We start from the raw sequence: 12,924 nt of genomic DNA on the forward strand, positions 1-12,924 counted from the left end.
CATCGTGATAAAGAGTGTAGGTCCCTAACAGAGCTGAAAAGCCACACCTGTCTGTTCTGTTCTTGTTAAAGAGAACAATCAAGCAATGGCATTGCTCGAAATTGGGCGGCAGCCATCAAGTATGTATAAATACATATATTCGTATACACGGGGAACAACGTTATTTTTTTTTGTTTTATGCTTTACATTCCTGGTATTTTCATAATGTGTTTTTTCTTCTTTTTTTTAAAGGTAGTTTGGAACAATAGAGTCCCTAAATTCATATTCGACTTATCCAGACCTTCATCTCAAAATTGATTTGGCGCCGGTGTCGTTTCATATATATTAGTTGAATTCACATAGACTTTTCCAACAGACGGTTTTTTTTTTACTATTTGGCTTCTATGTCAGCCATATATTATATATATATATATATATATATATAATATATATATATATATATATATATATATATATATATATATATATATATATATATATGGGTGGGTGTTATAATAAGGGGTAAAATCATTAATAATTTTACCAGGTGGTCAGCACGGAAATAAAACCTCACAGGTAAATTTTACAAAATATTTTATAATCATATACATAATATAATAAGGGATTGGCTATACGCCTCACCACGCACTGAAGAAATAGACGCCAAAGGCCACTATTACCACCTTTAAATCTCTGAGAATAACACACTATATTGTAGGCGAGCAAAAGAAAAATAATGAATCAACAACTTTTGGTTAACCGCGTACAAGAATCCTGTTTCAAGCTTAAAGTAAAACATATTACCTAATATTACCTATTGCTATCATCAGGTGGTAATAGTGGCCTTTGGCCTCATTTTCTACAGTGCGTGGTGAGGCGTATAGCCAATCCCTTGTTATAATTATGTGTATAATTATGAAATATCATATATATATATATATATATATATATATTATATATATATATATATAATATATATATATATATATATAAACAACTCATAAATAAGGGCTAAAGAAAATTATTTCTATGCTAATATGCTGATAACATACTTTTAAATCGTCAATTTCCACATATTATTTACTCGCTACAGAAAACACGATTTCCTCGATTTCAGCTCTACGTATTTTCTGTAGCGAGTAAATAATATGTGGAAATTGACGATTTAAAAGTCTGATTATCAGCATATTGACATAGAAATAATTTTCTTTAGCTCTTATTTATAAGTTGTTTATAATTTTAACCTTAAAGGTATTGTAATATGCTGCCATATATTCTGATGGAATTTTTTTCTGTAAAAAAACTTCATCCTATATTAGTAGTATGTATATATATATATGTATATATATATATATATATATAGGATATAGGATATAGGATATATATATATATATATATATATAACCATAGGATATAGGATATAGGATATATATAATAAAGGAATTTATTTTAACTTTGTTTGACAGATGCAGAAACTCAGGGCCCATGCACGTCGGGTCAATGAAGAGAAAACTGAAGCAAAAAAATTATATGAATTAGACATTACTAGCTTCAAAGCTCAGGTAAGTAAATTTGGTTGCATTCATTTTAAAAAATTATATTTCCATCAATCTTTCTAGATGTCCAATAGCTGAGAGGATACGCCACAGAGCTATTGACTATATTTATCTGTCCTTAACCCAAATAAAAATATTAACTTGCTCTTTTTTTTTTCTTCATCTCGCTCCCCTGTTCTTGAATTGCAAATGCATAGCCTTCGAAGAGTGATGTGAAGTAGCGATCACAAGTCGAAAAGTGGCTTCCCTACATGTCAATGTTACAATCTTCAAGTCTACAAGAAACATACCCTTGCATAGTCTCTTTTGGTACCTGCTAGGATCTATTTGTATTCCCAAACCCTTGAAAACAGTGGCCCAGCATAGCCATATTCTAATGACTGAAACCAATAATAGAATAAAATATTTTGACCAACAGATACTTGCGCTTCAAGATCAAATTCGTCGAGTTAATATAAGAAAACAGGAAAATGAACAGAGATGTAAGGAAGAAATGAATAATCTTCGGACAACGGTAAGTCGGTTTAGATTCCCTTTCTGTATCCCTATCAATCTACAAAGAAGTTGTGTTGTAATGAGGTTCAGTCACTTGTCTGCTAATTGCATTTACCTGCCTGCAACCCAAGTAACATCACCTCTTTATTCTTTATCTTGTTTACCACAGAGTATTTTGATGAACAAGCATGCTGTAATGAATAAGTCCCAATCCTTAGTCACTGAGATGTAGTTTCCCATAGTAAGGAGATTCAAGTGTTGAACGTTCCAAGAAATCTGATGCAGTTTGGTTGTGAATTTGCCGCTACGGGGTGTTCCACTTGCACAGCACGGGGTTGCACAACACTTGGAGCAGGGAACTTCTCTTTACCTACGGATTGATTAATACTTTGTGAGGAGAATTTCATCGATAGAAAAAGTGCAGATGTCCTTTTAGTATCATATTCATAATCATAATCATTACGTCTGCAATCCAAGCTGCATGAGTTAGATAAACCGTGGATGTCCAATGTAGTTCATACGCTGTACTGTAACCCTTCAAGATGTATCAGAAAGCCATGATTCATACGTTTCAGTTTTAATATGAGTTACAAAGAACTGGAAGCATTTTAAAAACTCCAATCACTTTAGAAAGTGTACTAGGTACATCTTATTATGGCACCAGCGCAGTAAACTAGCCTAAAGTCATGTAAAGGTCATTATCACTTTGCAATGTCCTCATTTGTTATAAGCAGCGTAACCAAAAGGTGAGAATATATGAAAGAGAGAGAGAGGGGGGATGAGAATGTGAAGATGAATGGAGTGAGAGAATATTAGGAGACACAAGGTAACTGGATTGAAAGGGTGGTACATGAGGATAGGGACAGCACAAAATGGATGAGTAAAACAGAGACCACTTCGACATCTGACGCATGGCACACCGTGCACCTGTACAGGTAATGTCAAATTTGGTGGAGGAAGAGAGGTAAGGAGCATCACAAACATTTGATCGCTATAAACAAATCATCTGTATAGGTTGTTCGGCAAAAAATTGCGGAATCGTCTTTCTCTAATCCTTGCACCTGTGTGTGTGTGTGTGAATGAGTGTGTGTGTGTGTGTGTGTGAATGAGTGAAATGTGTGAGTGAGTGCGCGCGTGCGCATGTTTATATTAACATTGGCCAAAAACTGGTCAAGTCGTGTCCCTTGTTGTGTCCCTTCTTGTTTTGTCATCTAGTGAATCGACAAATAGTGTTCGATAAAACATTCCGGAGATAAATAAGTATTAGGGTTAATTTAATAGTCTAAACAGGCAGGGAATGTGGAGGCGCAATGGCCCAGTGGTTAGGGCAGCGGACTCGCGGTCGGAGGATCGCAGTTTCGATTCCCAGACCGGACGTTGTGTGTGTTTATTGAGCGAAAACACCTAAAGTTCCATGAGGTTCCGGCAGGGGTGGTGGCAACCCCTGTTGTACTCTTTCGCCCCAACTTTCTTTCACTCTTTCTTCCTGTTTCTTGGGTAACGCTGCGATGGACTGGCATCCCGTCCGGCTGGGGGAAACACATACGCCACAGAAACCGGGAAACCGGGCCCATGAGCCTGGCTAGGCTTGAAAAGGGCGCATAAAAAATAAATATATAAACAGGCGGGGACAGTAAAACTCATACATATCTGTAATTCTATGACTAAAACTAGTAAAGAATAAAAGGTTTTATTTTAATTTTGGCAGATAGTAACACTTCAAGCTCATGTGAATCTGCTCACTTTTGAGAAACAGAAAGCAGAGGAAACGATGAGCGAGATAAATGCGATAAATACGAGAAGAGAGGTAAGTAAATTTGGTTGCATTCATGTTTAAAACTTTTCCAGCAATCTTCCTACACGCGTAATGAATGACAAGCTAAAGCAGTTTGCTACAGAAAGCATTTAACTCGCCTCAGCTTGAATGACAACACCTCTTTTAGTGTTTTTGTTATTACTCTCCTGTTGGGTGAACGGTAAGAACTGTAATGTTAAATTACTCAGATAAGCCGCATAGCCAGAAGTTCGAATCTATACTTATTGTGTTGTACACACAGATAGAATATAAATATGTTTACCACAGAGTATTTTTAATGGGCAAACAACTTGTAGCGTAGTCCGGTGGTATCCTCACTGTTTGAGAGAGATCTTAGAAATAACATCGTAGCAGATAACAGTTAACTTTTGGCCGCTATTTGGACCCTGCTGTGTCCACTGCTCTGATTGGTTGGCATTGGCGCAGTTTGTCTCTTGACTTATTTCGCGCCAATGTGAGAACCAACCAATCAGGACCTTCCAATAAGATCTCTCTCAAACAGTGAGGATACCACCGAGCTACGCTACAAACTTATGGCAAATAAGTTTCAGTTGTGCCTTGCTGTTATTTGGTTTTCTGTACTAAGGAAACCTGCCCAACAGAGTGCAGGTACAGATGTTCGCAACTACACGGTCCCACTTTCAATCCTACCGTGTGGCGTCTTAAGCACGAGATTTATGCAATCGCCTCTTTCGATTAACAAACAATTTGGATGGAAAATGTGCAAATGTCTGGTGTGTGTGTGCGTGAGTGTGAATGTATAAAAATGGGAGTGTATTATCACCAGTTTAAAAATTGTATTATGTCGTGTGCCTCTTTCTTTGCCTTATAACTTAGTGGTTCAACAAAAACAATCGATTAAATAATTAACTGACAGAAATTACTGCTAGGGTCGTTTTGATGGCCAAAATACTTGCTGATAGTGTTTCAGCTTAACTACAATCTAATGGCTGAAACTAAAAAAACCCTTTTATTTAAATTTATATTTACTTTGCGTGACAGGCAAAGAAACTTCAATCGCGCGTTCGTGAAATCGCCAAAAAGAAACAGGAAATAGAAAAATTACATGTGATGCAAATGAAGGTATTCAAGACAAACGTAAGTAAATTTGGTGGAATTAACTGTGCTATTAAGAAGATTGACCCAAACGAAATAGTTCTGGGTTCAGTCCCCGAACGCAGCATCTTAGCCAAATGTCTTCTACTATAGTCTGGGTCCAACCAAACCATTGTAAGTGGATTTCGTATAAAGAGACTCAAAGAAGCTTGTGGCAAACACACACACACACACACACAAACACAATAGAGGGTGCTGAAATGTTCCTGGCTTTCGGTAAAAGAAAATACAGGAAGATCAGTTAATCCTAATTTTATTCGTTTTCTTCTCTCAATTCACACACTTGTTGCAGTGGTCCTTCAGTTAAAGAACTCGGAATGTCAGGCCTCCAGTCAGGCATTTCGTGATTCCCTTGAAGCCAAGAAGTTTTCAGCGCACCTTCGTTTTGGAATCACCAATATTTTATTATCTCCCTTTCTTTCTACCTCTCCTATCAAACCTTTTTTTCCCAAACCGGTCGCTATGCTTGATTGCTAAATCCACAAGTTTCTTTTTTTATTCACTCTCTGTTTATTTTCTCTTATTCATTTCTGTTGACGAGCGTAGGCTCGAAACGTAAAATACTTCCCCACTTTCCCGAACGTCAAACTAATACACCTGCTTGTCGTTCATACACCTGTCTTCGTCTTTTGTGTTTCTGTAAATATCAACTATATATATATATATATATATATATATATAATATATATATATTATATATATATATATATATAAATGTTTGCATATATATATAAAAGTATATATGTATACACGTGTTTTCGCCGCTCCTGACCTGTCAGCGGCCGAAGACACAGAAGACACAGAATAACAAATACAACCCAGCAGGATTACTGATAAACAACTGTAATTACTGGAAGATCTACTACTTTCTGTGAGTAATTTGAATTTCCCTCAAAATAAGTTAAAGAATTCCAAACCTACAGTTTGGGACAAAAATTTTAGAATCATAAATATCTCCATTTTTTGTGTGAACATTTTGCCGTCACCTCTTCCTTGAGTATCAGATTATGTAAAATGCCTTTATTGTAACAACACAATTAAATGCACGCTAAAAGTATGACACCACAATTAAATGCACGCTAAAAGTATGGACGTAAACACCAGCTAACCTTTATCTTCTTCTTGACATACCTTTTATTGCAATTGCATTATTAAACACGCGGAGAATAAGAAGAAAAAAAAAGAAAAAGAAAAGAAAAAATACTATTTATAGTTCACTCTGCTCGTACATGACTCTATTCACAAGTACTGTTTATAGTCGGCCCCTCCTTTGATTTTTCTCAAAGTCAAGGTCACTGTTTCACAAGTTCCATCAACACTGTTGCGGTCAATTTGAACTCTATTTGACCGACCGTTCTTCATCTCACTTTATGAGCTATTTACTACTGCTGCTATCAGAATTTACTGCAGTTACTACTATCGCTACAATTAGAAACATTCAAGTTGACGATGACACCAAAATATCTCTCTCCGTGTCTGAATTATACCGGTGGCACCAACGAAAAATCCCTTTCTTTCTCTGTGCTGGGAGAAAAGAGAATTTACTATAAAAACAAACCCCCAGCCCTCCCTCCAACGTATAATTTGCTTTAAAAAGAAATACTTTAAAAGGGAAAAACGTGAGAAAAAAAAAGAAAAATTAATAATCTAATTTAACAATAGACAAAAACATGTGCCTTCTCGCACATAAACACAGTATTCACACATATACAAACATGCGCAGATGCAATTATTGAAGTACTAAATGGCACGTCAAATGATATTTAATCGTGTGGAACATGTTACATGCATATCAATATTCTAAAGTTTGGACATACTATCCCTTATCCTAAAGCTGCTTCAGACAATTAGGAAGGGTTCCCGACTCGTTGCACCGTCTGCTTTCAATCTTGGATTGTGATTCGGCTCAGCCCAAACTCTCTCAGTTTTTGTCTGCTGTTGCCTACTCCTACAAGGATTGCACCTGTTTTTGTTCCTGATTTAACCCCGATTTGTCCTAGAGCCCATAGAAGATTGTTTTTAGTCAACCATCCATCATGTCAGCTACCTACGCATCGAAACTGAGATCTGCAAGTAGGGCTTCTCATCAAGATGATGGTCCTACCAATAGTCAGCTCAACGAACAGTTGCTGTTGCTCAAACAAGAGGTTGAGCACCTAAAGTCTGTTGTTGCTCTCTTACTGAATAAACAGTCTCCTGTTGACGCAGAGTCACCCTTGATTTCTTCCCTGGAGACGTCCAAACCGAAGGGAACAAAATCGAGGCGGCCAAAGAAGGCGAAGGAACCGGCGGTCGTTTCTGCACATGATCGTTCCCGTGCGGATTCTTCCTCATCTGCCTTTTCGGTCCCGGAGGTTCCCCAACCTAATTGAGGAGCGTAGACTCAAACCCACCTGAAGACCGTTGTTCTCCCCAAAAGAAGAAACGTCGTCAAAACTCCAGTGGGGCGGATTTAGCTATGAAACCTGACCACGATAAACGGTCTCCTGTTGACGCAGAGTCACCCTTGATTTCTTCCCTGGAGACGTCCAAACCGAAGGGAACAAAATCGAAGCGGCCAAAGAAGGCGAAGGAACCGGCGGTCGTTCCTGCACATGATCGTTCCTGTGCGGATTCTTCCTCATCTGCCTTTTCGGTCCCGGAGGTTCCCCAACCTAGTTCGAGGAGCGTAGACTCAAACCCACCTGAAGACCGTTGTTCTCCCCAAAAGAAGAAACGTAGTCAAAACTCCAGAGGGGCAGATTTGGCTATGAAACCTGATCACGATAAAATCTGTTTGGATTCTCCTTCACTTGTCCTTCCCATTAATGCCATTGCTCAACCAATTCTGAACGATCTCGATGTGGGTTCATCTGGGGAGTGGTGCTCCCCCAAACCGAAGAAGAGGCAGTGCAGTTCCAAACCAGGCGGGAAAATTATGACCACTAAATCCATTCCGATCGACCCCACAGGCCGACATAAGTCCGATGGCTATGAAACCACCCTTTCGAAATCCTCCAATGAAGAATCGAATACCGCAGCTCATAGTAGAGAACTTTTTGCCCACTCAAGATCGGCAATAATATATGGCAAGGCTGAATCCACCTGTGATACAGGCATAAACCGCCTAAAAGATGACATTAATTTTGTTTCCGTTTTGGTTGGAAAATTGTTCTCTGTGAACGAAAATGTCAGTGTTCTTAAGGTCGCTCGGCTAGGAAGATTCCAAGCGAACCCAACCGCAGATACTAGACCACGCCCAATAAAGGTAATCTTTTCTTCTGATCGGGAGGCTTCAGTCTTTCTGAACAGAGCTCAGACGCATGCCTGGGAGGACCCCAATATGGGTTTTCGCGAGGAATACTCACTAAGAGAGAGAATTCGCCGGAGGAACCTGATATCCGAGCTAAAGATGCGGAAACAAATGGGAGAGAAGGGTTTACGAATCCAAGATGGACAGATAATCAAGTCCTACCTCTGGTCCCATGCTGTAGTGCTGACAGGGAAAGTGATGTGAGGGCAAATCGAAGTGAAGTTGATACCCCCGTCAACGATGCTATCTCTGATGCCCTTTATTCTGCTTGTTCCCCAACTCCCGCTCCTCAGACTTCACAGCTCAGCATCGTCTACACCAACTCGTGCTCCTTATTCCCAAAGTTCAGTGAACTATTTACACTGGCCCTACGCGACTCCCCTGATGTGATAGCTATCACCGAGACTTGGCTGACTCCAGCAGTAAAGGACTCAGAGATCCACCTGCAGGGCTACGTCCTTTTCAGATGTGACAGAGGAAAAAGGCGAGGTGGAGGTGTTGCTGTGTATGTTAAGTCTGAGCACAAACCGTCCTGCGGTATTCTATCCACAAATGCTCAACCTACAACCAAATTCGATGCCGTCTATTGCAAGCTGAGCCTATCTGAGTTTTGCCTGCCCGTGTTGGCTGTCTACAGGCCGCCTCTAGCCGACCCCCAGGACGATGCTCATCTACTCGAAGCGATAAGATTCGTTTCAGCTTCGCATGACTGCTTGGTACTAGGCGACTTCAACGCTCCCACGATCGATTGGCCCGCATCAATTTGTACAACATCTTCCCGGTTCGGCCAGGCCCTTCTTGACGTGGCTGAAGATTGTTTTCTATCGCAACATGTTGAATATCCGACAAGGCATCGGTCTGGGCAGCAGCCATCTATGCTAGATCTGGTATTCTCCCGCTATCCAAGATCAGTGTCAGACGTATCTGTGTGCGCCCCTCTTGCCAAGAGTGATCATGCGGTCCTGAAGTTCGTCATGCACACAACTTTTTCCACGCCCACGATTACTTCGCTGCCACGTAGAGTCTTCTCTGCAATTAATCTTGAAATTCTAACCGAGGCTTCCGCGCTTCTGGACTGGCGTTCCCTGATGACGTTGTCCTCAGTTGACGAACTATGGTCATCCCTCAAAGCATATGTAATCTGTTTGACTGACCAGGCAGTTCCCGTTGGACTTCCCAAGAGGAAGAAACACAAGCCCTGGGTGACGAAGAAGGTTAAACGAGAACGTCGACTCAGAGATATTGCTTGGGCTGAATTCAAAAATCTGGATTCGACTGCAGCTTTTGAGGTGTACAAAACTCAACGAGACCGAGCCGTGAAAATTGAAAAGAAAGAACGCTTCAGTTATGAATACAAAATCGCGGCAAATGCCAGTAGCAATCCAAAAACCTTCTTTGCCCATGTCCAGCGGAATTCCCGCTTGAACAACCAGATTGCAACGTTGGTAGACTCAACAGGCGTATCGATTGAGGACCCTTATCAACAGAGTCAATTATTTGCCGAGGCTTTTTCAACTATTTTCAAACAAGATGATGGTCGTGAACCCCCTCCATTTGATAGATCGGTACCTCCAATGCTTCGATTGATCATCACGCGGGACCAAGTCAAACGTGTTATTCAAGGCCTCGATGTCAACAAGGGTCACGGCCCTGACGGCATACACCCACGGGTTATCAAAGCGTTGGCTCCGGTCATCTGCGAGCCCTTAACACGACTATTCAATATGTCATTGGCGACGGGTGTTATACCTGCAGACTGGAGAACAGCGATAATCTGCCCAATTTTCAAGAAAGGGAGCCGCGAAGACCCGCTTAACTATCGACCGGTTTCCCTTACATCAATAATCAGCAAGATGTTCGAAACCATCCTTAAGAAAAGTATGATGCTCCACCTCCTAAACACAGCCTCGATCACTGATTCCCAACACGGCTTCGTGCCGAAGAGATCATGCTTGACCAACTTACTAGTAATGGAAGAATTGGTGACGCGCATCCTCGATGATAGTGATGCTGTTGACATCGTTTTATTGGACTTTGCCAAAGCTTTTGACTCGGTAAACCACCGCCTACTACTTGTCAAGCTTCAAGCATATAGTTTCCATCCGGATATTGTACGATGGGTTGGTGCCTTCCTCTCAGATCGCTCCTTCCAAGTTCAAGTTAATGGTTCGCGGTCCGACGTCTCCAGTGCGAGCAGTGGCGTGCCTCAAGGTTCAGTGCTTGGGCCCTTGTTGTTCTTAGTCTTCATAAATGACTTGCCCGACGACCTCACGCAACACACCCTTCTATTTGCCGACGATATCAAACTGGTCGCTCCTCGCGGTAGTATAGAGGATCTTCGTCGATGCCTCCACCAAATTTGGAAGTGGTCTAACGATTGGGACCTGTGTCTGAACGTGTCAAAGTGCTGTCATCTGCCTGTCGGCTCTACTCCTGCAACTCAACTTGATTTCGAGCCGGGTCGTCTGCTGCTGGAGAGGACCGATCAGGTAAAGGACCTGGGTATCTTGGTGGATTCCTCCTTTTCGCCTTCGGCCCAGTGCGTCCATGCTGCCAACAAAGCGCGCGGAATTCTGTTTTTGATTCGACGGTCATTCGGAATGCTCACAGCAGCCATATTCCTGCCACTCTATGTCACGCTGGTGAGACCCATATTGGAGTATGGGATTCAAGCCTCTTCTCCTTATCTCCTCAAAGACATACAGCACCTCGAAAGAGTCCAGAGGCTGGCTACCCGCATGGTTCATGGTCTCAAAAATTTGTCCTACGAAGAAAGGCTGAGGACGCTCGACCTTTGTTCTCTTGAAAAACGCCGCCGCCGTGGTGATCTCATTCTCGCCCACAACATCATAAGCGGGAAGTGTAACCTCTCGAAAGAGCTGTTCTTCACTCCTGCTCCGGAGCGTCGGCTGCGGGGTCATTCCGAAAAGCTCTACCTGCGACGATTTCATCTCAATCGAAGGAGAGGAGCTTTCTCCGTCCGGGTTGCGGATCCGTGGAACAAGCTGCCAGACGAGATGGTGAAGATGCCGACGACCGCTTTGTTCAAAGCCTCCCTGGACCTCAAGTGGCCTGAACTCTTTACATGAACACCACCCTGTACTTAACTCCATGTCCCCCTACATGGCCTTGCTATTTGCTTTTGAGCCAAATTAACTAACTAACTAACTAACTAACTAACTAACATACATATACACGCACACATGCATATATATATATATATATATATATATTATATATATATATATATATATATTATATATATATATATATATATATATATATATATAGTGTAGATATCAAGTTAGAGGGGTTTAATACCTGTAAGGGATAATTAAATCCAGAGTCGCACCTGGCTATTAGCTGGGTAGGTACAGTCTTTTGTAAGATTGTACGGCAGCAAGTGGTTCGGTTGGTAAACCGGAGTTTAGGTTATATAGGAGAAGAAAATGGATATGATAATAAGGGGAAACTCGTGGTTTTCGCTGGTATGTCTTTAATTAAATTGATAACAAAAAAAGAAGAAGAAGAGTCGAGGGTAACATTTACGATCGTTTCATTTACTGGTTTAAGTAAATCTCTTCAGAATGCGAGTATAGATAGATGCATCGGTTAGGATGCGAAAATAATTAATACATATGTGATAGTAATGTAAACAAAATGGTAATCCTTACATTAAATTTTTATTCTTGCGCTGGTAAATTCGCTGGTAGAGGTTTGCTTGTGGTAGATTGGTTAGTTTCGTTGGGTAATTAGGGCGGGGTGAGTATTATTTAAGTGCGGGTTTCCTAGTTTAATTAAGCACATTTTTTCGCACATGTGTATTCTCAGATATAAAACGCATCTATCCAGCTTCAGAAATAGGAATAAGGCTAACTCAACAGGGCTAAGTGCATACATTTGAGAACTTAAGGATAAAAAAATAGATTTTAGCTTAAACTGGCGCATACAACCTCCTGCAACATCGCAAATAGACGCTGCGATCTCAGCTTATCAGAACGCCTAGCTTTCCTTACGGCTAAGCAAATCCTTCTCAACAGGAAATTTGAGAACAACAATTTTTTGTCTTCACCAGAACATATATATATGGTCGGCTAAAAGTTTATAGATTGACCAAGATACTCTCATGGAATGTAACCCAATGAGGTTTATTTTTCAGCATAAACCCTCTTGCGGTCCACAGACTTCTTCCATTAGTGTTGCTGTGCTTGGGTCACATTTCTTCCGTGTTTTGGCATGATGTTACAGAGACTGGGGTAGTTGAGGTGAAACTGTTCTGTCTTAGACTTGTGATATGACGCGAGCATGGTTTATGTAGAGAACGAATGGCATGTGTATAAGTATGTATGCACGGTACGTATATCATAATTTGTTTTATTTCAAGATTTCTTGCCACTAGAGAAAGAGCTAGTTTCTAAGCTAGAAACAAAGCTTCTTCATTAGAATTTCAGCAACATCACTTTGTCCACAAATTCTGCACTTATCACTTTCTGATGTGTTGTCTATTCTAAATTTGATGTAATTGGTTCTTAATGCTTGCTCTTGGGCAGCACAGATTAGAGCCTCTGTTTCCGGTTCTATGTATGTATGTATGTATGTATGTATGTATGTATGTATGTATGTATGTATGCATGCATGCATGCATGCATGTATGTATGTATGTATGTATG

General features: G+C 40.6%; 1 protein-coding gene across 1 annotated transcript in view; it reads left to right on the forward strand.

Moving 5' to 3' along the window:
* Nucleotides 1-1,445: 1,445 nt before the first annotated feature.
* Nucleotides 1,446-12,924, forward strand: part of LOC118767823 (RB1-inducible coiled-coil protein 1-like) — a 39,387-nt gene continuing 27,908 nt past the window's right edge. The window contains exons 1-4 of the mRNA XM_036513089.1: nucleotides 1,446-1,541; nucleotides 1,954-2,049; nucleotides 3,739-3,837; nucleotides 4,849-4,944. Of these exons, the coding sequence (XP_036368982.1) occupies nucleotides 1,446-1,541; nucleotides 1,954-2,049; nucleotides 3,739-3,837; nucleotides 4,849-4,944 (387 nt within the window). The remainder of the gene's footprint in view (nucleotides 1,542-1,953; nucleotides 2,050-3,738; nucleotides 3,838-4,848; nucleotides 4,945-12,924) is intronic.

The sequence above is a fragment of the Octopus sinensis genome, linkage group LG24, assembly GCF_006345805.1.
Source record: "Octopus sinensis linkage group LG24, ASM634580v1, whole genome shotgun sequence".
Taxonomy (NCBI): domain Eukaryota; kingdom Metazoa; phylum Mollusca; class Cephalopoda; order Octopoda; family Octopodidae; genus Octopus; species Octopus sinensis.